At 39.1% G+C, this 21,338-nt stretch overlaps 1 protein-coding gene across 6 annotated transcripts in view; it reads left to right on the forward strand.

Moving 5' to 3' along the window:
• The window catches only part of LOC106088370 (cholinephosphotransferase 1), a 40,921-nt gene extending 19,627 nt beyond the window's left edge, over positions 1-21,294 (forward strand). For 2 of the 6 annotated variants that reach the window (XM_013253853.2, XM_013253854.2), the window contains 5 exons: positions 4,026-4,157; positions 8,233-8,364; positions 15,399-15,557; positions 15,645-15,809; positions 20,665-21,294. In XM_013253853.2, coding sequence (XP_013109307.2) covers positions 4,026-4,157; positions 8,233-8,364; positions 15,399-15,557; positions 15,645-15,809; positions 20,665-20,895 — 819 coding nt within the window. In that variant the 3' untranslated portion in view covers positions 20,896-21,294. The remainder of the gene's footprint in view (positions 1-4,025; positions 4,158-8,232; positions 8,365-15,398; positions 15,558-15,644; positions 15,810-20,664) is intronic. The other 4 variants (XM_013253855.2, XM_013253857.2, XM_013253856.2 and 1 more) reach the window with 3 other exon arrangements.
• Positions 21,295-21,338: the final 44 nt, after the last annotated feature.

Genomic DNA, 21,338 nt, shown 5'->3' on the forward strand with positions numbered 1-21,338 from the left:
AGTCTGTACTGAGATAGAGCTTGTACTCCTATATGTCCCGTTATGACGCCAAAAGCTATATTGACCTACTTCTTGCTTCCTTGTTTCGCTGTTCCACGTTTGTCTCCCACGCCCTTAAATCTGTGTCGACCCGAAAGGCTTTGGGGTACACAAGTTTGTCGACAGCAGTTCACTGGTCTTCACCGCCAAATCGTCTACCCTTTCTTTCCCCCTTACTCCATTATGGCTCGACACCCAAACGATGCAGATTTTGCCATCCTCAGAGAAGGCGTTAATCTCCTTCTTACCCTGCAAGACTGTTCATGACCTTACCGTCCTGGTAGTTATTGCCCTTATGGCAATTTTACTGTCGGTAAAGATGTTCACATTCGACGTCCTCGCATTAGCACCACACCACTTCGCGCATTTCGTGATCGCCCCGATCTCCGCCTGCAGGACCATATTATGGTAAGGCAATCTAAAACAGATCTCAGTCCCTGGGTTCTCAATGTAAACCCCCAGGCCCACTCTGTCCTCTAGCTTTGATCCATTCGTGTAACAGTTCCGTCAATCCAAGACTGTGCCGATGGCAGCAGTGCCTCGCACTCGACTTCAAGGTTCATCTCAGGTATCCGATCGGAAACCTATTCCCTTCCTTCCAGGTTTCCTCCTTTCATCGTCGCCTCGATTATACCGCGATGGTATGAGCTGCTCCCATCCTCAATCCATTCCCCATCGCCTTAAGTCTCATAGCCGCATTGGCTGCCTCACACTTAATCTGTATGTCAATGGGTCCGATATCTAGAATAGTCTCAAGTGCCCTAGTGGGCATGGTCCTCATCGCTCCGCCTATGCCAAGACAACATGATCTCTGTAAAGGTATACAAATATCCCAGAATTTTTCCATCAAACAACCTGAGGCCCTGGCTGTGGGTCACCTGAGGTAGAGGTTTGTCAGTAGATGCAAGAAGCGTCTCGGACGTTTGGGGGCAGCGTCAGATTGTGCTGGGCTCTGGGCTATTAAGGGGTGGAGGGTGCTACAGCTCTACCAAGAAAAACAAGTAAAAAGGCATTAAGTTCGGCCGGGCCGAACATCGAATATTTACCACCTAGGGTATATATAAACAACATTTAGTTGTTGAGATTCCATCGCCTTTGGTGTCCTCGTTGTTGTTGTTGTTGCTGTAGCAGTTTGTTATGTTCTATCTTTCTTCTGCTTGATTATGTTGAGCGTCAAGACCCAGGAACTCTGCCACTAAGATGGGGTGCGGCCACAGGAATCTGGGTCTGAGTCGAGTGGGTCTGTCTGGGCAGTTAAACAGGTGACGTGTATCGTGTGGTCCCTGGTCAGAATCGGAACATATATCTTGCACGTCGGCATCAATCTTTGCTCTGTAGGAGTTGAGGCGGCTGCATCTGCTGGAACGTTATTGAGCCAGAACTACCCTGGTTTGCCGGGGGAGGTCAATTTCTTCAGGTGCAATGGGAGGCGGTCGTTCTCCAAGAACTATATTCACCCGGTAGCCATTGGCCGTGTCTGCATGAATGTTGTCTGCTTGATATGCCGCTTGTTCTAAAGGTTCTCTCTTGTAGCGCTGAACCTCCCGCTCTAGATCTACCTTAAGGCTTCTGGGCGTTGGATATCTATCCACAAGATGATGATTTGGATGGTCTCTGCGATAACAGCCCAAAAGGTATTGCTTAGACATCATGTAGTTATGTCATCGCACTGGTAGGATCTTTGTCTCCTGATGGAGGTGGTCCACATGAGAACCGTCGCACTTCGGAGGGCGGCATTCTGATAGATCTGAATATTATTCCACTGCGTTTCACAAAGCTGACGAGACCACACTGGCGCTGCATAACTTACCACAGACCGGCCAATTGTTTTGTACGTGGTCAACAAGGTTTCTTGTTGTGGGGAGAATGTGTAAGAGTGTCAAATGTGTATTTTGGGACACTTGATGGTCGGATTCATTTCTCCATCGACCATCACAGTCAGCTCATTATTCACCTCACGCGTATTTGTAATGAACAATGTGGCTGAAGATTTGGTGGCAGATTTCTTGCAGCGAAATATGAGGCAAGTTCGTTGAGGTAGACGTTCAACCTATGGCAGATGTCAACAATGGGTGGGGGGCTTGATGCCATGATCGTACAATCGTCCGCATATGATACGATCTCTATGCCGTCTGGAGGGGGTGGAATGGAGGATAGGTAGAGGTTAAACGGTGCCGGAGATATCCCCCACCTTGGGGAACTCCCTGTTTCACTCTACGGTGCTTCGACTTCTTATCCCAAAATTCCACAAATGACTGGCGACCACACAGATAATTCGCAACCCAGCCTTTCAAGCCTAGCTGGAGGGTCTTCAACATCAATGTAGAGATTCCGTCGGGGCCCAACGCCTTAGATGATTTGGTGCCACGGATGACATTCGTAACTTTGCCCACGGTAAATTGTGATGGATGTTCATCGACTCGGAGACCACGAATACGGCGATTGGGTCTCCTCCTTGCCCTATCACTCTCGGGATGCACAATAAATTGACGGTTGAACAACCTGGCGCATCTCTTCGGATCAGTCACGGTTATTTCGCCAAAAGTGACTGAGGTCCTGTCATCCCATCTACCGGGGTTCGAGATTGACTTAACAGTAAACCTCAGCTTGCCTAAACCGGTGCCTAAGTTACATTGCTCCAAGTGTTGCAGCCACAAATTCCGCTTATGTTCGTTGACTACCCTGTTTATTTCCAGATTTAGCTCGTTGATTCGGGCGTTAGTTGGGTCCATACAACAAATCCCTTCACGCTCGTCTGTGAGTATCAATAATTGTGTATGCATGTGTGTGATATGCACATTCATGCATACGCATGTACGCTTGTGTATGTCACTTAAATCCCCAAAAACGCAGTGTAAACGAATAGAATCTTTTTTTTTGGATTTAGGTAAATCCAGATCATAAAAATTTCAATGTAAACGTGCTATAACACAAAAAAATTGCACATTTTGCCCATGAACATTCCACTTAGGAACAGGGGCAAACTTCTCACATATCAATGAATGCAGTCCGATTCAATTTTATGCTCATTGATAATGCAAATGTATATTTGCCCATGAACATTCCACTTAGGAACAGGGACAAACTTCTCACATATCAATGAGTGCAGTCCGATTCAAGTTTAAGCTCAATGATAGGGGCCTCCTTTTTATAGCCGAGTCCGAACGGCGTGCCACAGTGCGACACCTCTTTGGAGAGAAGTTTTACATAGTACCTCACAAATGTTGCCAGCATTGCGAGGGGAAAACCACCGCTGAAAATGTTTTCTGATTTTTTTTTTCGAACAGAGGCGTTCAGCGTCATAGGCGGACAAGATAAACCTCTACGGTGACCTCCATAACACAACGTGCTATAACTATAACGCAATGTTTTTAAATCTAATGGAACATGTTTTAAACTCTCTAACTGCTGAATAATTTCCAACTCATCCATTGACTTCATACAATCCATTGCGCTATAGACGTGATATTAACATTAAGTATAGAAAGTATATAACAACTAACAATAAAAACCAAGACCCCCAAAATACCTAATTAACATAGCTTTTTTTTGAAAATGCAAAGTTCAAAGCTTTCACCGAAAAAAACAATGGCTTAGTAAAATTAAGCGTATTAAATTTAGAATAGACTTCCTAGAATAATATATGCCTTTATATACACCCAAGTTATATACCAAATTATGCCTATACAACGCTCATTTACATTTAGTAATGGTTTAATAGTAAAGTAAAGTAAAGATATAAACATACATTAGAAATTTATATAACGCAAACCCCTGGAACTATTATAATAAGAAATTGATTTATATATGCTTAGGGAAGTATAAAACCATAGCACTCAACCCTTATTTACAAGATTTCCCTCTCAACAAAAAATCATTTATTTTTATATTTATTTTTTAATTATTTTTTTTTTTCATATCATATTTATTTTTATCTATGCCCATTTCCCTGTTTTTTTTTTTGTTTCTCTCTCTCTCTTATTTAGCTACCGATTGTTGGCTTTAATCAAAATTATATAATACTGATTGGTATAACCATTTGTTATTTTATAAATTTTACGAATTTTTCTAAAATTTTTCTACATGGCGGCAGTGGCAAGAATGGCTCTTCAGTTGCTGTAAGCATTCCATTTTATCCCAATATTTAGTTCACCTAATGGCTTTAATATTAAATAAAAATAAAATGTAAAATAATTAAAGGCAACCACAACAACAGTTCATTAGTATTAACCGAAAGCAATCACCCTTTAATAATAAACCACACACACCCTATTCTAATTGACCAATTTCTCTAGCATTTCTTTTCTAAGCTAATCTAAGGCATCGTTGTGATCTGATCTATAACCCCCCACCATTTGCTTATTTGTTTTTGAATATACATTGACCTAATTTTCTGCCTTCTTCAAGAACTTCAAATGGAGTTGTATATTAAGCACTCATTACTTATTTCTAATAAAATATACATTGAATACCTATTGGGTAAGGCCATTGCTGCTTAACAAAAAACAATACCACGAGTAGAGGTTTCTAATATTCCCAAAAAACATTTTCAAACCAAAAGTCCTCATTTTAAAGTTTTTAATTTCTTTGTGGTTTTGGTTGGTTATACGGGGGGCTGAGGGAATATAATTTCTTCGTTTTTTTTAAATATCATGGTTGGTTGCTGGTCATAAGTTCTCATTCATTTTTTAAGTAACAATTAAAGGCAAACCTATGTTTATGTGCACATAGTACATAGACATAGACATATATGCCAAAAAATACGTCGTTCGTATATATTTATTATAGTGTAGCGGAAAATTTTATGTTTTCCTCCTACCAATTTAGATTTTGTGTTTGAATTTCTTTTATAGTGCCATATAATTTAGCTAGTTTCTCATTAAGAAAATCGTTTTTTTTTTGTTATTGTATAAGAAAACAAGCAACAACACTCAATAAGTTCGGCCGGGTCGAACATTATATACCCACCACCACGAATATACCACACAGTTTATTATAACGTATTGACACCAGAGTAAAGGAATTTATGCCTGTCAGAAAGTCTGTGTTCTTAACATATTCCTTAATGCTCTTCCATTTCAAGTCGCTGAGTTATTTCAAGTATATATTGACGCATAATCGTGGGATTTGTTTGTATGGCGCCTGGCGGAATGGAATGAAATATGTCTTTTTCACCCCCAAGTAGTCAATCTGGGGGATCGGTATATATGGAGGCTATATCAAATAGTGAACCGAATAGCACCATACTTTCTTTAATTGGGAATGACAGAAATTTTTTAGCGGAAGAAAGCGTTCCAATCGTCTCGATCTTCAACGCTTTGCGTGTACCACAGCGAGCGCCTTCTTCACTTGTTCTGACAACATGACCCAGGCAACGCAACTAATTATGCTAACGTCGTCATGCATATATGTAGTTCATTGTTCATTCGACGCCGATGTTCTCGATCAATGCAAACTGTCCATAAATTTTAGGAAGAATCTTTCTCCTTTCGATTACAGAGGTGCCGAGGTAGATAACGTAGCACCATACTTGACACAGCTATATTTTTGTATTTCTATTGTATACAAGACAAGTCGATCCCTATACTATGGCAGCCAAAGAGGGTGAGAAATAGAAGAGAGGGTTTCCGCTTTATCTTCCCCATACCGTAAAATAACTCGCGTTAAAGACACAACATGTTCCAAGTAATCCAATTGGATTCACATTGAGGGTTGCACGGTTAACGGTATTTGTTTTTCCGGCTTATATGCTTATCCTTTCGATAAACCCTAACCGGCAGATGGTAATATCCAATGAGTGTTCGCAACATTGCAACATTTTCAAGTTATTCTGTTTTGATTCGGGCATTCGTTCGAACATTTTTTCGTATTTTGCTTTGGTTCTTTGCAACCGAAAGTTGGAATAAAGGAAAAACTAAATTTCGTAAGCAATTCAAACATATTGTGTCTTTAAAATTTGTCACTCGTCATCCCGTATTACGCTCTAACGCTAGCTCTTATTCTTTCTTACGCTCTTTGGTTGCAACATTTTCGTGTTTTTCTGTTTTGATTCGGGCATTCGTTGGAACATTTTTTCATATTTTGCTTTGTTTCTTTGCAACCGAAAGTTGGAATAAAAGGAAAAGCGAAATATCATAAGCAATTCAAACATGTTGTGTCTTTAAACTTTGTCACTCGTCATCCCGAAGTGGACTCTAATGTCAGCTCTTCTACTTTTTTACGCGCTTTGATGGCAGCTCGTTGTACGTACCGGATTGACCCGATGGTGTCTTTCGTCGGCAAGAGCTGCCTCCAACACTCTGTTGTTGCTGTGGTAGCCACACGTGGAGATGGCGATCCTCATATAGCTCCTATAGGTGAGCAAGCTCGTTCCTGTCAAAAGGACCGATCGCCGTGGGAACATTATGACCATTGGTTATTTAAAGGCGCCAACAACTCGCCTTGTCATATCGAGCATCATAGGGACTCAGTATTTATGCAAGAGCCCACTGAGACTCTCCGCTTCATACCGCTGATTGTCCGCGACTGCAATTGCAGCTACTCCGTATGGAGCATTCCACTAACCGCAACCTGTGGACGAACCCGGAAGCTCGCAGCTAAGCTTCTCGTAATAAAAATTAACACCACACAGATCGGAGTTCAAAGTTTTAGCCTGTGTGGTGCAAAGAGCGTAAGAAAGAAGAAGAGAGGGTTTCAGCATCAAAGAGCGTAAAAAAGAAGAAGAGCTGGCATTAGAGCCCACTTCGGGATGACGACGCAACATGTTTGAATTGCTTACGATATTTCGCTTTTCCTTTTATTCCAACTTTCGGTTGCAAAGAAACAAAGCAAAATATGAAAAAATGTTCGAACGAATGCCCGAATCAAAACAGAATAACCCGAAAATGTTGCAATGTTGCGAACACTCATTGGATATTACCATCTGCCGGTTAGGGTTTATCGAAAGGATAAGCATATAATCCGGAAAAACAAATACCGTTAACAAGAAGAATATCTGGTGTATTTTATTTTAGTACTATATAGTGCAAATAAAGATTAATCGCTTCTTATTATCTGTTATCGAATGGTTTCGATAACTTGCCAGTGCAAAAAATTGCTGCGTTGCAACGAATATAAATATAATATTTTCTTTGCTTTGAAAAGGCAATTAAATTAACAACAAGCAAAAAGTCATTAAGTTCGGAATTTGGATACCTACCATCTCGGTTATATATGTTAACAACCTTTCGTCATAATTCGGTGAGAAATATCGAAATATGTTCCGATTTGGACCAAACTCGACTCGGACATTGAGTGGTCTAATAAATACAATTCACTGTTCAAGTTGGTAAAACAGAATACGATCTAAACCATATATGGCACGCACACCGATAAGCCTTACATAGACCACTATGTCAAATTTCAGCGTAATCTGATATTAAATGCACTTTTAAGGGCCCAAGACCTTAAATCGGGATATCGGTATATATGGCAGCTATACCTAAATATAAACGGACTTAAACCTTATAAGGCACGGATGTCGAAAAGCCTAAAATAATTCACTGTGTCCAATTTGAGCGAAATCGGATAATAAATACCCGGGTATTTACCCAATTTACCGGCTAAATACCTTTTGAATATTTACCCATCTCCCATTTCTACATATTATAAGACTTCTACGGGAAGCACTTCTTTTCATGATTTGTATTTTGCTTTGGCTTCTAACTTCTTTGTCAAGTATGTATAGTCTAAACTTGGAAGTATGATTAATGGTGGACGGTATACAAGATTCGACGTTATACTATACTGGTTGAATTTTTTTTCACGTCATTTAATCTATGCTCACTCTTAGGTATAATTAAGTTTTATACAACAATATATTTTTTTTAATTAATTTAGTGTAATCTAGTTTATTACTTTTATTTACATCTTCTGGAAATTGTTTTCTTAACCTTTTATGGTTCCCACCATTTCGTTCTATTTTTACTTTTCTTTTCAACTATAATTGCCGCGTATATCTATCAACATGTTTAGAATTATTTTTTAGAAAATCCTTATCTACTATATTTAATTATAACTTCTCTTGTTTTTTTTTATTTTATTTTTTTGTATTTCTGTTAATTATACTTTTATCCACTATTACCCTTCAATTTCTATCGAATAACAAAAAATAAACGGACTTTTGATCCATCCGTTCGTGCGTTCTTTGTGCAGCTGTCATATATTGGCTGTGAGTTGCGCATACTGCCCTTATATTTTGCCTTTGGCATTGATATGCTATTAGCTTTACGTTATACTAAAGTTATAACGACCGAAGGATGTGGCAAAAATGGATCTTCAGTGGCTGTAAGACATGATTTTATTTCAATAGTACATACATACTACGTATTACAAACATATACATACATATATAAAAACTTCTATATAATTTTCATTGATTGATTACTTTTGCTATTTTTTCCCTTTTTTCTCTTAAGTCATAAATTTTAGTTACTTATTAGTGTGTATGCTTTTGTGTTGTCGTTTCCTCTTTTTTTTTTGGAAAAGTCTATAGTGGAACAGAATAGAATCATCATTCTCCAGCACCACACACACTCTTTTTGCATTAAAAGCCACTCAATATTCTAGCCTCTTGGATAACAAAAAAGCTTTTATTCAATTTTTTTCATTTTCCTCTTAAAATTCTTTGTTGACACTTTTTTATTTTGATTATTTAGAATATTCGATTACACTCTACATGGCCGTCAAATTTAAACTTGACACCCATTGATACACACTAGCTATCTCTATTCTAACATTATGCAACAAGTTGAAGAAAATTCAATTTTATATTAGTTTTAGTATGTGAAAAATCGGTTATTGTCTACAGCTATGATGAACTAGTACTACTATATAATACCGACTATATAATACCCTACACCTACCCTACAATTATAAATTTGGCCAATATACAAATATATAGGTATATGAGAGCTATATCTAACTCTGAACCGACTTTTAAACAGATCGTTTGAAAATTGTTGTTACTACGGCCATATAAGTGCAAATCCGGCGATAAATATGTATGGGTGCTACATGCAAATATGAACCGAATTTAATGAAATCTCGCACATATGTTAAGATCAGTAACAAAACAATCCGTGCCAAATTTTGTGCAGATCGGTTGAAAATTTTAGCAATTACGGCAATTTAAGTGCAAATCGGGCAATACATGTGTGGAAGCTATATCTAAATCTGGACCGATTTTGATGACCATTTGCAGATATGTTAAAATTAGTAAAAAACCAGTCCGTGTCAAAATTTGTGCAGATCGGTTGAAAATTGTAGCTACTACGGCCATTTAAGTGCAAATCGGGCGAGACATATATATGGGAGCTATATCTAAATCTGAACCGATTTTGATGAAATTACGCAGATATGTTAAGATTAATAACAAAACAATCCATGCAAAATTTTGTACAGATCGGTTAAAAATTGAAGCTACTACAGCCTTTTAAGTGCAAATCGGCCGATACATATATATGGGAGCTATATATAAATCTGAACCGATTTTTATCAAAATCAGTAGCGTTCGTCCTTGGGCCAAAAAAGTGATATGTGCAAATTTCGTGATGATTGGACAACAAATACTACCTGCACTTTGATTACAAGAATACATGGACTCACAGACGGACATGGCTAAATCGAATCAGAAAGTGATTCTGAGTTGATCGATATACTTATCAATAGGTCTTGCTCTTCTCCTTCTTAGCGTTGCAAACAAATGCACAACTCTATAATACCCTGTACCACAGTGGTGGTGCATGGAGTGCATGGGGATAGCAGTCAGGTCCGGTACTGCCGAGATAAAGCTACACAACGTGTACATGCCGCCGATTGGTAGCTGTGTCCCGATTAATGGCCTAGCTTACAACCCCGACATAAGTGGGTTACTATCTGGCCATAATCGTCTGGTTCTAGGGGACTTTAATGCGCATCACACTTCATGGTATTCTCCCCTAGGTAACGACCAGCGTGACATAGCTTTGGCAGAGTAGATTGAAAGCTCCACATTTTGCACGGTGAATGAGGATGCCCCCACTAGGATTACGAGGAGGTGCAGCAGCTTGCCAGACATCTTCATTGCATCCCCTGATCTCCTGAGTGACGCATCCTGGCAAACCGTCATCTCTTTGGGGTCAGACCACCTCCCCATAATTCTCACCATCGACCGACCACCCGACTTCATAAGCTCTGAGCGCCGGACGTTTATCAATCATAAGAAGGCCGATTGGACTGGCTTCAAAGAGTATACCAATCACCGCTCCAGTTAACTGCCACCCCCCCCCCCCCCCCCCCCCCCCCCCTCGGATGTGCTAGTGACCGAGAGAAAATTCCGAGACATCATTAACGCAGCAACCGCTCGCTGTATACCAGCCGGTCGAATACCCCAAGTGCGGCCCAATTTCGCGGCTCAAGCAGTGGTACTCGCAGACGAGCGTATGGGTTTCCTATTATGGATCCCACTAACCCCAGAATCAGCGAGCTGAATCTGTAAATAAACAGGGTAGTCAACGAACATAAGCGGAATTTGTGACTGCAACACTTGGAGCAATGTAACTTGTGCACCGGTGTAGGCAAACTGTGGTCTATTGTTAAGTCACTCTTGAACCCCGGTAGACGGAATGACAGGACAACAGTCACTTTTGACGAAATAACCGTGACTGATCCGAAGAGATGCGCCAGGTTGTTCAACCGTCAATTTATTGTGCATCCTAAGAGTGACAGGGCAAGGAGGAGCGCCGTATACGCTGTTCCGAGCCGATGAACAGCCATCACAATTTACCATGGGCGAAGTTACGAATGTCATCCGTGGCGCCAAATCATCTAAGGCGTTGGGCCCCGACGGAATCTCTACATTGATGTTGAAGAATCTGGATTCACCTGGAGTTGAGTACCTTACTACTGTCCTCAACCTGCCTTTGAACACTCTTATAGTTCCCTATGTCTGGAAAATGGGCAGAGTGATCCCGCTACTGAAGCCTGGAAAAGACCCGAGTTTGGGGGAGTCGTACAGACCGATCTCCCTTCTCCCACCAGTGGCAAAGACGCTTGAGGCATACTCCTCCCGAGTCTCATAGGAGAATTTCCATTCGCCGAGCATCAACATGGATTTAGGCATTCGACACGTTCCGAGTTATTTGAGGACATCACCAACACATACCTCCAGCCAGGCTTGAAACGCTGGGTCGCGAATTATAACAGGGAGTTCCCCAAGGTGGGGTGATATCTCCGGCACTATTCAACCCTACCTATCCTCCATTCCACCACCTCCAGACGGCATAGAGATCGTATCATATGCGGACGATTGTACGATCATGGCATCAGGATAGCTATAGCTCTCATATACATATATATTTATATATTGCCCGGATTTATAATTGAAGGGTAAGGGCTCCGCCCGACTTTTGCCTTTCCTTACTGGTTTGATTACTACTGCTGTGAGATCTTTTTCGAATTTCATGTTGCATAGTGTAATTACAAAAATTTAAATTTAACACCCCGCTTTTGTTTAACTTTAAACTACGCCCACGTTATTTTCACAATTACCTACCACAAATGCCCGTACAAAAAGCGCACACCCCAAACACCTAACTTTCTGCACACAAGCAAGCACCACACCTAGTGTATTACACCTTCAAAGTATTTGTTGAAATTTAGTAAACCTAAATTATCGTATTATTTATTATTAATATTATTACATGATTGTCTATACAGAATATGTACATTTTAAATAGGTTATTGGAAACAAGACAAACTTAAATTTTGTGTATAAACTCAATTGTCATTTAAGTCTACTATAGAAAAGAAAAACTAAAACATATAAAAATTGTCCTAACTACCAGTGTAGCATATAATTGTCCTGTTGATACATACACACACCACTCTCTTAGAAGGTAGAACAGCATCATAAGATGTCCTTTAGTCATTAATATTGTGTCATATATTGAACTCACCACCCACCTAGCCTATGAAATGACTTTCAAAGTCCTTACCTACTCACTCACCAGCTCTGGGGTTTTTGGTCTCTCTAATATTTGTTGATAGAAACGAAAACTTACTAAAATCTGTGTATCCTTCCATTAACATGATTTGTGTATAATTTCTTCCGTCTCATAGTTCCTCAAATTTCTACATCAAACAATTTCCTCCTCTCTGTGTTTTTGTGTCTGTTCATTTATTCATGAATCCATTTAATTGCCTTAAAAAGTCTTTGTTTCATTTGTTTTTTTTTTTTTTTTTTGTTTAATATCTGTAATTAACTCATTAAGCAAAAAAAAAATTAAAGCCAAAAAAGATGTATTATTTGTTGTTATATAAAAGAATTGAAATATTTATTAAAAAATACATACATACACATAGCCCATAAAGTCTGCGTTCACCTGACAAACTTTTATGATTGATTAAAGAACACAAAATAAAATTATAGTCAAATCAACTCTTTCACATATATTTTTTCTTCATATTCCTAACATTAAAAAACAAAAATCTAAGTTTGGTTAAGCACTTTCACTCGATTAATTGGGTTGCCCAAAAAGTAATTGCGGATTTTTCATATAGTCGGCGTTGACAAATTTTTTCACAGCTTGTGACTCTGTAATTGCATTCTTTCTTCTTTCAGTTATCAGCTGTTACTTTTAGCTTGCTTTAGAAAAAAAGTGTAAAAAAAGTATATTTGATTAAAGTTCATTCTAAGTTTTATTAAAAATGCATTTACTTTCTTTTAAAAAATCCGCAATTACTTTTTGGGCAACCCAATAAATATGATAACAATTAAATATAAGCACCACAAAGTCTGCGTTCAGTAATTAAAAATAAACAAAAGATTTATTTAAACACAAAATAAAAACATATTTACACATTCCTAATATTTGGTAGGATAGCCACGTTGTTTTAAGACTGCACTTAGTCTATTTGGCATGGAGTTTACCAACTTCTCTGTTTCCTCAGATGTTGTTTTCGCCCATTCTGCCTGCATGACACTTCGTAACATCTCCTTGCTGGTTATAACGGGCTGACGAATTTTTTTCTCCAATAGATCCCAAAGATGCTCAATGGGGTTGAGATCTGGTGATTGAGGTGGTGTTTTAAGCTGCTTTGGAGTGTTATATAGAAGCCAAAGCCTAACAACCTCTGATGTATGCTTTGGATCGTTATCTGTTGGTACCAAAATGTCGTTGCTAACCCTAGTTTAGCAGCACTTGGTTTCCAATTTTTTTTCAAAATATTGAGATAATCCCATTTATCCATTTTGGACTCAATTAATTCTAATTGACCCACTCCACTAACAGCAATACATCACCACACCATAACTCCACCATCACCGTGCTTCACCGTTCCAACTAAATTTTGTTTTTCCAGCTCAGTCCCGGACTTGCGCCACACTATTTGCCGACCTTTAATGCCAAAAATACAGAATTTGCTCTCGTCGGAGAAAATAATTTGTTTCCAGAATTCAGGAGGCTTATTGATGAAAGTATTGGGTTGGCCAAAAAGTAATTGCGGATTTTTTAAGAGAAAGTAAATGCATTTTTAATAAAACTTAGAATGAACTTTAATCAAATATACTTTTTTTACACTTTTTTTCTAAAGCAAGCTAAAAGTAACAGCTGATAACTGGCAGAAGAAAGAATGCAATTACAGAGTCACAAGCTGTGAAAAAATTTGTCAACGCCGACTATATGAAAAATCCGCAATTACTTTTTGGGCAACCCATATTAGCGAATGCAATCCGCTTTTGTCTGTTTATGACTGAAATATACGGCTTTCTTCGAGCAACTCTTCCATGAAATCCAGCTCTATGTAATATTATTCTGGTAGTTTCGGCACAGATGCTTTTTTTAAACATTATTTTAATATTTTCAACAATTTTGGTTGAAGTTATACGAGGGTTGTTGCTTGACATATTAATCACTTTGCGCTCTTCTCTAACAGATAATTTCTTTGGACGCCCAAGCCGAGGCTTTGAAGTTATAATGCCAGTTTCTTTGTAATTATTAATTACGCGCTGGACAGAAGAATACGTTCTTCCAATTTGTCCACCAATATTTCTAAAGCTTCGCCCTTCTTTCCACAATTTAATAATTATTTTTCTTTCAGATATGCATATTTCCTTTCCTTTAGTTTCCATGTTTCCAAATTTATTAATTAAAAAAAAAACACGTGTAACTATCACTTGTTATGATAATGAACTGATCAAAAATAAGAACAAGCATCATAAAAAGTAACGGTACTTTCGAAGTAAACAAAGTGAACGCAGACTTTTTGGTTGTCATGATCAAAGAGAATAAGATCTAATCAAGAGATGGTTTCTGCTATGTCTTCCCTATACCGTAAAATAACTCGCGTTAAAGACACAACATTTTTATTGTATTCCAATTGGATTCACATTGAGGGTTGCAACATTTTCGGGTTATTCTGTTTTGATTCGGGCATTCGTTCGAACATTTTTTCGTATTTTGCTTTGTTTCTTTGCAACCGAAAGTTGGAATAAAGGAAAAACGAAATGTTGTGTCTTTGCAAGTTGTCACTCGTCATCCCGTATTACACTCTAACGCCAGCTCTTATTCTTTCTTACGCTCTTTGGTCATAATTTCTTCTTATGAGACAAAAGTACCGTTAGAACAAAAAAGCAAAATCAAACTTGTATTTTTGTTTTTGTTTTCTAATTTAAGAAATATAAAGAAACAACATATACAACAAAACTTAACTTTATTTATTTTTTTATGTTGTTTTTTAATCATTAAAAAAGAAATTATCACATGAACGCAAACTTTATGGACTATGTGTATGTGTATAAACTTTTTAAAATATTTCAATTCATTTCGCTTTTGCAAATGAATGAAAATGAATTTTTTTTTATTTTATGATACAGCAATTTATAAGAATAGAAATCAATTTTAATCCTTTAAAGTATATTTCGAAAATGCTCTGTGGGTATACCAACACTTATTGACTTAGTAGTTGGCTCAAAACACAGACTGTTTGCTCCAGTAGCCGAATTCGAAATAGATTCCCAAGCCCTTTCTGGCAACTAGTTTCGAGATGACTTTCTCCATTTCGAATTTACAGCGGAGTTTCGTTCTTCCGCTTCGATCTTTCGCTTAACCACCAGGTTGAAATAAATTATTATTATTTTTTTCTCTTTTTTGTTGCAAAAGGCAAACCTAATGTTTGTATAAAATAAACCTCCTTAATTTTCATTTTCATTCATTCTGCATATTTAGCATGATCTTGTCATATTCCTTACTAATCTCAATATGTTTTTCTCTTTTAACTGAACTTCTGCCTCGCCATCAACATCCTACAACCATTACTGCTACTACTACTCCTCACAACAGGGAACTAGCGTTTTGTCACCAAGCATACCATTGACTTTGGTGGTGCTACCCGCATTTATTATTGCTCAAAAATCGCCAGAAAACATCTTTACGGAGCATTCATCTCTGTACATAGTGGCATTTGGTATGGTGGCCGCCAAAGTGACCAATAAACTTGTAGTAAGTAAATGCATTGCATATGAATGGTCAAGGCCATGTAAATCCAAAAAAAAAAAAACAAAATACTTTAATTTCTTCTCTTTCCAGATTGCCCATATGACGAAAGCCGAAATGGAATATTTGGACTGGTCTCTGCTGGGACCTGCGTTGTTGTTCCTTAATCAATATTTTAATTGTGTAGTACCGGAAATCTGGCTCTTGTGGTTCTCATTAATTTGGGGCACCCAAGATCTAGTAAGATATTGTTCACAAGTAAGTTTCGTTTCTAATGGTGGTAAATATCACAGAATATCGAAATGCATTGGCTAAGCAGCAATTTAGTTTAACAATATGAAAAGTAAATCGAGAGGATTAAGGTGATAAGTACGTACACCAGCATACTATAAGAAAAACAGGTCCCTGAACAGCCAATTTAACTAAGGCGGATTCAATGTCAATGTCAAAATCGTGTGGTTTTACAACCTGTGTGGTTTGTTCTTCAGAGCAAAGATGATTATGTGACTTGGGTTAGGTTAAAGCAAACGCACCTGGCGATCTCTGGTTCATTGTGTTAGTTGTAGAAAGAAACAAGTAAAAAAGAGTTAAGTTCGGCCGTGCCGAACTTTGGATACCCACCACCTCGGGTATATATGTAAACTACCTTACGTTAAAATCCGGTGAAAAATGCATACCTTATGCCCCAAAGCAGCTACATCGAAATATGTTCCGATTTGTACCAAATGCTAATAAGTACAAGCCATTGTTCAATTGTGTATAACAAAATATTGGTCTTTTAAGTAGCTATATCCAAAAATAAACCGATCTGTGCCATACACGATACGGATGTCGAAAAGCCCAACATAATTCACTGTGTCAAATTTCAGTGAAACCGGATTATAAATGCGCCTTTTATGAGGGCAAGACTTTAAATCGAGATTTCGGTCTATATGACAGCTATATCCAAATCTGGACCGTTCTGATCCAAATTGAAGAAGAATATCGAAGGGCCCATCATAACTCACTGTCCCAAATATATGCAAATCTTGATTGACCTAGGCCAAATTGCAGACATATGTCGAGAGTCTTAACTTAACTCATTGTCCCAAATTTCGGCAACATCGGACAATAAATGGCAGCTATATCCAACTCTGGAACGATCTGGGCCAAATTATAGAAGGATGTCGACTGGCCTAACACAACGCACTGTCCAAAATTTTAGCAAAATCGGATAAATATAGGCCTAAGACCCTAAATCGGCGGATCGGTCTATATGGCAGCTATATCCAAATCTGAACCGATCTCGGTCAAATTGAAAAAGAATGTCGAATGCATCTTACAGTCCCAAATTTCAGCAAAATCGGATAATAAATGTGGCTTTTATGGGCCTAAGACCCTAAATAGGCGGATCGGTCTATATGGGGGCTATATCAAGATACAGTCCATCTTCGAACTTAACCTGCTTATGGACAAAAAAAGAATCTGTGAAAAGTTTCAGCTTAATATCTCTTTTTTTATAGACTGTATCGTGATTTCAACAGACAGACGGACGGACATGATCTATCCATGTTTTATAATATATATGCTTGATCGTAGCAGTGTGTTGTACGCTGAGGCAGCAGCCCTTACCGATGAAGGACTTCATCGGGTCAATCCGCTACGTACAACCGGCCGCCATGGGATTGATGGACTGCGATCGAGAAAAAGTGCAACGTAAGGATAATACAACAGGTTCAGAAAACATGTTGTCTTGACATAGGCGGATCGATAAGGACCACGACCACTGGGCACCGGAGACTATTCTAGATATCCGACCCATAGACATACAGATTAAGTGCGAGGCAGCCTTTGCGCCTGTGAGACTTAAACGGGATGGGAGAATGGATTGAGGATAGGAGCAGCTCGTTACCATCACGGTGGAGGCCACCGTAGCGCAGAGGTTAGCATTTTCGCCTATGACGCTGAACGCCTGGGTTCGAATCCTGGCGAGACTATCAGAAAAAAATGTTTAGCGGTGATTTTCCCCTCCTAATGCTGGCAACATTTGTGAGGTACTATGCCATGTAAAACTTCTCTCCAAAGGGGTGTCGCAAGGCGGCACGCCGTTCGGACTCGGCTATAAAAGAAGGCCCCTTATTATTGAGCTTAAAAACTTGAATCGGACTGCACTCATTGATATGTGAGAAGTTTGCCCCTGTTCCTTAGTGGAATGTTTATGGGCAGGTGATAGGAAACATGGAAGGAATGGAAGATGTTTTCGATGGGATACCTGAAAAGACACTTGAGGACGAGTGCGAGGCACTGCTGCCAGCGGCACATTCTTGGATTGACGGAACTCTAGTAGTGCCATCTGGAAGATCATGTTACACGGATGGATCAAAACTAGAGGACAGATTGGGCCTGGGGGTTTACATTAAGAACCCAGGAACTGAGATCTGTTTTAGACTAGCCATAATACGGCTGAAGGCGGAGATCCGGACGATCACGGAATGCGTGAAGTGGTGTGGTACTAACGCGAGGACGGGTGTGAACATCTTTGCGGACAGAAAAATGGTCATAAAGGCATTAACAACCCGGGAGGTAAGATCACGAACAGTCTTGCAAGGTAAGAAGGAGATTAACGCCTTCTCTGAGGATAGCACAATCCGTAACGTTTTGTGCACCGGGCCATAACGGAGTAAAGGGGAATAAAAGGGCAGACGATTTGGCAGTGAAGGCCAGAGAACTGCTGTCGATAAACTTGGTTAACCCGAAGTCTTTCGGGTCGACGCAGTCCGATTAAAGGCCGAATGCGACAAACGTGGAACAGCGAAACAAGGAAGTAAGAAGGAGGTCAATATAGCTTTTGGTGTCACAACGGGATATATAGGAATACAAGCTCACATATGCAAATCGGTGCGGCAGCCTACCAGCGATTCAACCATCACTCCTTGTACCGCACTTCAAACATATAAAATATTCCCGAGAGATGTGGATACACGTCTGTTGCTGACACCATTGGCAGATTCGCCCCTTGGCTCGCTAGCATATCTGCTTTCTCGTTTCCTGTTATTTCCGTATACTCTGGAACCCAGCACAGAAAGTAATGGCTCCCTTGTAGCCGCAGTAGACTATCTCAACAAAACCTTGACATCTCAACAAAACCTTGAATATTGAACCCGTACCAGCGACAGCCTTTAGTGCCGCCTGACAGTCACTGAATATGTAGATATTGCTTCGGTTGGTATCCATTGCCAAATCGATCTCGGCTGCCCTTGCTATTCCATAGACCTCCGCTTAGAAAAAGCTGCGCTGCTGCTGCCTATAGTGTCGCATTGGATAAGCCGAAGTGCTCACATAGTTCGACCTCGAGAACAACGAAGACGAAGATTGTGTCCCACTGCTGACTACGATGGCGCATCACCTAGCAACGTAGTCAGTATAGTCGTCAAGACAGACCAAGCTCGAAAATTCTCCCAACCCATGCTCGGGTTAAACCTCACAGACACCGACCGTGTTCCGCTTTTTACAAATCTTCGCTCTCGTCGCGCATAGGGGTGAAATGGTGCTCCTGTCTGCGTGGAAACCTTAACGATGGTCGTCTATTGTAAAGTGCTCATCGAATCTGAGAAGCGGCATACAAGCACGCTCTGGAGAGAAGTGGAACTTATCTAAGGGAATCTCATAGAGTTAGGATCCCAATTTAATTTTTGTACCCTCCACCATAGGATGGGGGTATACTAATTTCGTCTGCGTGCTCGCCTATTGTGTCCAAACGACCGGGTTCAAATCCTGTCGGCGAGAACACCTTAAAACATTTTTCAGCGGTGGTTATCCCCTCTTTAAATGCTGGCGACATTTGCGAGTATTTCAGCCATGTACAACTTCTCAACCAAGAAGTGTCACTTTTCAGTGACACGCCGTTTGGACTCGGCATAAAACAGGAGGTCCCCTTATCATTCAGCTTAAATTTAAAACGGGCAGTTAGTTTCCCTCTAATTTGTTCCGCAATGGTATGTTTGGGAACCACTAAATCACACTAAATCATAAATCATTGTTTGTAACATTTCGAAATATGCGTCTGAGACTCATAAAGTATATATATTCTTGATCGTCATGACATTTTAAGTCGATCTAGCGATGTCTGACTGCCGTCTATCTTTCGAAAGCACGCCAACTTTCGAAGGAGTAAAGCTAGGCGCTTGAAATTTAGCACAATTACTTTTTATTAGTGTAGATAGGTTGGGATTGTGAATGGGCCAAATCGGTCCAGTTTTGACATAGCTGCCATGTAAACCGATCTTGGGTCTTGACTTCTTGAGCCTGTAGAAGGCGCAATTCTCGTCCGATTTGACTGAAATTTTGCACGTGATGTTTTAGTATCACTTCCAACTATTGTGCTAAGTATGGTTCAAATCGGTTCATAACCTTATATAGCTATCATATAAACCCATCTTGGGTCTTGACTTCTTTAGCTCTTAGAGGGCGCAATTCTTACCCGATTTGGCTGTAATTTTGCATGTGGTATATTGGTATCACTTCCAACAACTGTGCTAAGTATGGTTCAAATCGCTTTATAACTTGGTATAGCTGCCATATAAACCGATCTCGGATCTTGACTTCTTGAGCCTCTAGAGGGCGTAATTTAGCAGAAATGTTGTACAACGGCTTCTCCCATGACCTTCAACATAAGTGTCCAATATGTCCTGAATCGATCTACAGCTTGATACAGCTCCCGAATAAACCGATCTCCTGATTTTGCTTCTTGAGCCCCTACAAGGCGCAATTCTTATCCAAATGGACTTAAATATTACACAATGACTTATACAATCTTCAGCATTCAATTCATTTATGGTCCGAATCGGTCCATAACTTGATATATCTCCAAAAGCATAACCATTCTTATCCATTATTCTTTGTTTGCCTAAAAAGAGATACCGTGCAAAGAACTCGACAAATGCGATCCATGGTGGATGGTATATAAGATTCGGCCCGGCCGAACTTAGTACGCTCTTATTTGTTTTACTTTACTATAGAATTTTAAGGGACTGCATTTCGATATTTTGTAAATTTCACCCATTCAAATTTTAAAATATAAATATTTATTGGTATTATTGGTGTGCGCGCACATTTTGTATTCTCCATTGAACAGGTCTGCTTGGAAATTTGTGCTCATTTGAATATACAACTCTTCACCATACCCTATCCACCCAAAGGTGTAAAAGCTCAAGCGTCAAACTCTAGTAAACCTAAAAATGTACAAACTGTCAATCAGGGTACCAACCCGCCCGTCAAACACAAAAAGAAATCTACGAACAACAGCAGCGGCAACAGCGGCAACAATCATGTGTGGGACAACAAAGATGACTTAGATGGACTTTGAAATTTATTATTAACGTTAGATGGTTCCTTCTTTTTATTATTGTTTCATATTTTATAATTAATTTCTATTTTATTATTTCTTTTTTAATAGAATTTATTATTAGAATTTTTTTTTTTTTTGAGTTTTCTATTGTGAATGTGCTGCGTGTATGTTTGTTTCCAAGAAGAGAGAACAAAAATTAAATAAGTAAAACAAATTTAGAAAATATATATTTTGATGGAAAATAGTGATGGAAAGAAAAACAAAAACCAGAAATACAGAGGATACAACAATTACAACATAAATGTGGAATGGAATTATTTTTTTAGTTTAGACAAAATCAAACAAAAATCAGGAGAGAGCCAGAGAGAAAAAACCAAAAACAGAAGAAAAATAAAAAGAAATTTACTGTACAATTTATGAATGAAAGTGTTTTGTTTTCAATCATCACATCACAATGTCAA

Source organism: Stomoxys calcitrans, chromosome 5 (genome assembly GCF_963082655.1).
Source record: "Stomoxys calcitrans chromosome 5, idStoCalc2.1, whole genome shotgun sequence".
Lineage (NCBI taxonomy): Eukaryota > Metazoa > Arthropoda > Insecta > Diptera > Muscidae > Stomoxys > Stomoxys calcitrans.